At 41.8% G+C, this 4,400-nt stretch overlaps 1 protein-coding gene across 1 annotated transcript in view; it reads right to left on the reverse strand.

The window, feature by feature from the left end:
* Nucleotides 1-1,976, reverse strand: part of LOC109327003 — a 3,812-nt gene extending 1,836 nt beyond the window's left edge. The window contains exons 1-2 of the mRNA XM_019559970.1: nt 1,762-1,976; nt 1,170-1,651 (exon numbers count right to left, since the gene is read on the reverse strand). Coding sequence (XP_019415515.1) covers nt 1,170-1,651; nt 1,762-1,976 — 697 coding nt within the window. The remainder of the gene's footprint in view (nt 1-1,169; nt 1,652-1,761) is intronic.

Raw genomic sequence — 4,400 nt, forward strand, 5'->3', positions numbered from 1 at the left:
TTACAAAATTGATTTTTGCATCTCATTTGCGTTCTCCTTTTCTCCTATTGAATTATAAACTAAAATTACAAAACTTACTTAAATAAAGCTCCTATGAACTAAGAATAAGAAGAAAGAACTTCAGGGAAGAAGAATTTCAAGGAAAGATGGTGAATGATGTATATGATGTTCTGAATGATGTCCTTGATTCGAATGAAATGCCTCATATTTATAGAAATTTCCCTGGAGCCGCTGAGCTGCTTGTTTGCATCGCACAGCAGCTGACCAAACCCTTCAACATGGGTTTGGTCACTTGATCAAGCAGCTTTGTCACCTCCTGAAGCTTGACTCACCAACGCTAGTTGTGAGCTATGGGACCAGCTATGGTGAGCTACTATGAAAAACCTATGGTGGGCTACTTGAAGTGACGTCATTGGTGACTTCATGGTTTGCTTGATGGCTAAGTCAAGTCTGGATGCACACCGCTTAGCACGCCTATGGTACCGCTAAGCTGCTTGTTGAGCAGCTTTGACCGTGCTGACTGGGACGTGGCTTGGTGCTTGCTGACCTGGGCAGGTGTCTGGTTCACCGCCGAGCACACATGTGTCACCACTGAGCTGCTTGTTGAGCAGCTTGGGTGTGTGTCAAGCTTGTGTCTGACCGTGCCAAGCTTTAGTTATGACCGTGTCAGGATTAGTCTAGTGCTAGGCTGAGCGGCAGAGCAGGTCCGCTCAGCTGCTTGCTTGAGCAGCTTGGTCCAGGTCAGGCTGGTGTCTAGGTCAGCTTAGCGTGGCTTGGTCCATGCTCAGCTGCCTGCTCTAGCACCTTGATTTTGACTTCTTTTTCTTTTTGACCATGAATCTGTTTTCTCTTTTGTTCTTCTTTCTAAATTCTACAAAAAACATAAAATACAAACACAAATATACAAGATTGTGATATTTTATACAAAAAAGTATTGTTTTAAGTTTGTTTTTCTCAATTAGGCTTAAGATAAGTGCCATAAAAGTGTATGAAATTTAGGTATGTTTGGCACTTATCAGGTTCGTTTGTGGGTGTTGACACAACTAGATCATATGGTAAGGGAACTATAGGCAATTCTAATCGGTTAACAACATCATGGGATATAAATGAATGGGTCGCACTCGAATCAAACAGTACAGATAAGGAAATCTCATTAACAAGACATGTACCTTGAATGAGATCTTCATCCTCCTTGATCTCAGCTCCGCTCATGGTGAATACCCTTCCTTCGGCCTGAGGTCTGGCTGCCCAAACAGCATTCACTCCTTCCTTCTTCAGCTTAGGGCACACCGACTTGATGTGTCCTAGTTGGTTGCAGTGATAGCAAATAGGGCAGTTGGCACCGAAATTCTTTCCCTTACACTTCGAGCACCAAGGTGGTGAGTTGTTGCTAGAGTTCCCAGTTTGAAAACTTTGTTTTTGTTGTTGTTGTGGTTGTTGTTGTTTGATCAGAATAATTTCTGTTGATTTCCATATGGAAATCCATATGGTGTCTTGTGGTGATGGAAAGGCTTTCCCCTTCCACGATTCCGACCCAAATTCCTCTAGGGTCCGTAGGAATTTCCCTGAGGAATAGCATTCTTCAGTGCAGCATTCTTTGACTTCACATTGTCCTTGTCGATTTTGCATTTGTTGACTAGAGTTGGAAAATCTGGTATTTGTTGGTGAGCAAACATCACCTTTAAGGTGTGCCTCAATCCTTCTTCAAACTTGGCACACTTGGACCTTTCATTACCCACTTGATTGTAATGTGGGGCATACCTTTCCAAATCCTCAAACACAACAACATACTCCCCAACTAACATGTTCCCATGTTGCAGACGTAGGAATTCCATTTCTTTCTTAGTCTTCATGTCCGCCGGAAAGTATTTATATAGAAACTTATCCTTGAAAGATGCCCGGTTGACAACTTGTTGTTCGTGCTCCATCTGGCGTTGAGTGAACTCCCACCAGTTCTCAGCCTCTTTAGCCAGCATGTAGGTCGCATATGTGACCTTCTACTCCTCGGTGCACATCAGTGCCCAGAAAATCCTCTCCAACTCTTGGATCCAATTGGTAGCAGCATCTGGTGCAAATTCCCTTTCAAACTTAGGTGGGTTGCGACGATAGAACTCGTCCAAACCCCTATACAGTGCAGGTCCTTGGGGTTGTTATGGCTGTTGTTGTTGTTGTTCATTCAGTTAATGCAAGTTAGCATTCACACTCTAAATCACCACTGTCATTGCAGCCATGATGTCCAAGTTTGCAGTTCCAAGTCCAACCATTTGAAATCTGAGTGAATCAGATTTGAATAAGTTAATCCTCTAATCGTAAGTTCATAACATTTACATCTTCAAACGAAGATCATAAACAATCAAACAATCACACAAAGCCACACAAGAAAGCATGAAAGGTAATGCTCAAGCCGGATAGGATTGAACCGCTCTAATACCACTTTATGTAACGCCCCGAAAATCATTTCATATTTAATATAATTAATCTCTTAGAAAAATGTGTAAATTTTTCTTTCCTTTTTTATTTTCTTTTATGTAACCTATAACTTAAAAATCATTTTCACTTTTACCTTATTCCATTTTCAAGACGTCACATTTTCAAACATTGCGGAAATAAAATTCCTAATACCTTGAAGATAATTAAATGAACACAATTCTTTTATGAATACTTCTCATTAATAAAATTCTTGAATAAGTACATAATTGTTTACAAGGAAAAATCTAATCATCACCACAAATAAAAAAAACTGAAAATACAAAGAAAATAATGTCGGGGCATTGGCATTACAAAAAGTACCTCATACAGGTTCCTATCACCAAAAAACAAAGAGAAACCTCCTAAATCGAAGGTTCATTGGAAGCCTCGCTAGGGTCTTCCTCCACCTCCGAGTCAGAAGAGATCTTAATGACCTCAACTGAATCTTCTATGCAGATAAGCTCTACACAGTCGCTGTTGTCTTCCTCCTCCTCTACTTCATCCGCACCCCAATCCATCGAGGGGTCCGGGTTGTACCCCCTTGGCATGGCCCCGTCTGTCTCTCTTGGCGTCGATCCTGATGATGAGAATCCTGTTAGGGGCCAGGTCCTAAAAACTTCTGGTACGCCTCGAGCTTCAGCCGGTAGAGAAAGTCCGGCGGTTGCAGGTCTTCGGTCGTGAAAAGTAAATGATGCCTCCCAAACTGTGTAGTAAGGTGGAAGATGCAGAACTGAGCCATTGCTTACCCAATCCAGCTCTAGGTCGCAAGAACCTGTGTAAATGTATCGATTACCCTCAACACTCCATGTCCCCTCCTAGGACATAGTGAAGCGATAACCTCGGATCAGTGCTGATGGGTCCATCTGAACATGCATACAAAAACACCAGAAGAAGAGAGAGGGAGTAAAACATCTATGAAAAATTGTCATCAACGTCGTGGAATTACATGGAATAATACACCAAGACAACACACGAGTACAAATATATCATGTGATCATACAAGCATATAATAATGATGAATGAAGTATAAAACTAGAGAATTTAGAATCAATATCGAAGAATATCATGTATGCAATACAATGCATGAGTCCACCATCCTTACTCCTTTATCCTCCCAATAACTATTCGGAAATAACCGAGAGTACAGTTCCCATAACAAGTTGATGTAATCGCACCAAAATTATTCCTCACAAGGATATATGATCGATCTGTTCCAACGGAACTTTCCATTTATCCTTTTGAGGATGGTGTCGTATCAAACACTTTCTGGGCATCCCTCTCATCGATCCTGATTGCAAAGAGGGGTTGTCAAAGATCGTCTAGGTTGCGTTGTGAGCACTATCCGATCCAACAAAATACCTCATCCAGGAATACATGGGACTCGTCTCACCTAGACTCTCCCTCAAGACTTTGCCGACGAATCACCGCCATCAACACCGTGCCTCTCAACATCTCGGGGCTCATTCGTCTCTCGTACACTTCCTCTCCACTACTTCATTTTTTACCATGGATATGCACCCTAACCGAAATTAGCAAATTATGTCTTTTAATCCATCTTTTGTAGCGATCTGCCCATCCTAAGACATCTCCCATCGAGAATGCTTCTAGTGGGTCCCGATCTTAAGCATTCCCGATGATCTTATCCTAGACGACTCTCAAGCCAAGCCTCTTACAGTCAGACGATCTCGCTGCATGGGCACAACATAATACTTCTCAGCACTATTGCGAACAATCGCTGAATCATTCTAGACGACTCCTCTTGACAAGCCTCTTACGGTCAAACAATCTCGCTGCGTGGGCATAATATCACACCCTCAGGCCTCGCCTTTAACAAAGCAATTCCTTACTTTTATTACTTTCAAGAATTTCATATAGTTATTTACCTTTACAACTTCTTGATGGAAAACATGCCATTAGGCTCTCGTATATAT

This window comes from Lupinus angustifolius, chromosome LG02 (genome assembly GCF_001865875.1).
Source record: "Lupinus angustifolius cultivar Tanjil chromosome LG02, LupAngTanjil_v1.0, whole genome shotgun sequence".
Classification (NCBI taxonomy): domain Eukaryota; kingdom Viridiplantae; phylum Streptophyta; class Magnoliopsida; order Fabales; family Fabaceae; genus Lupinus; species Lupinus angustifolius.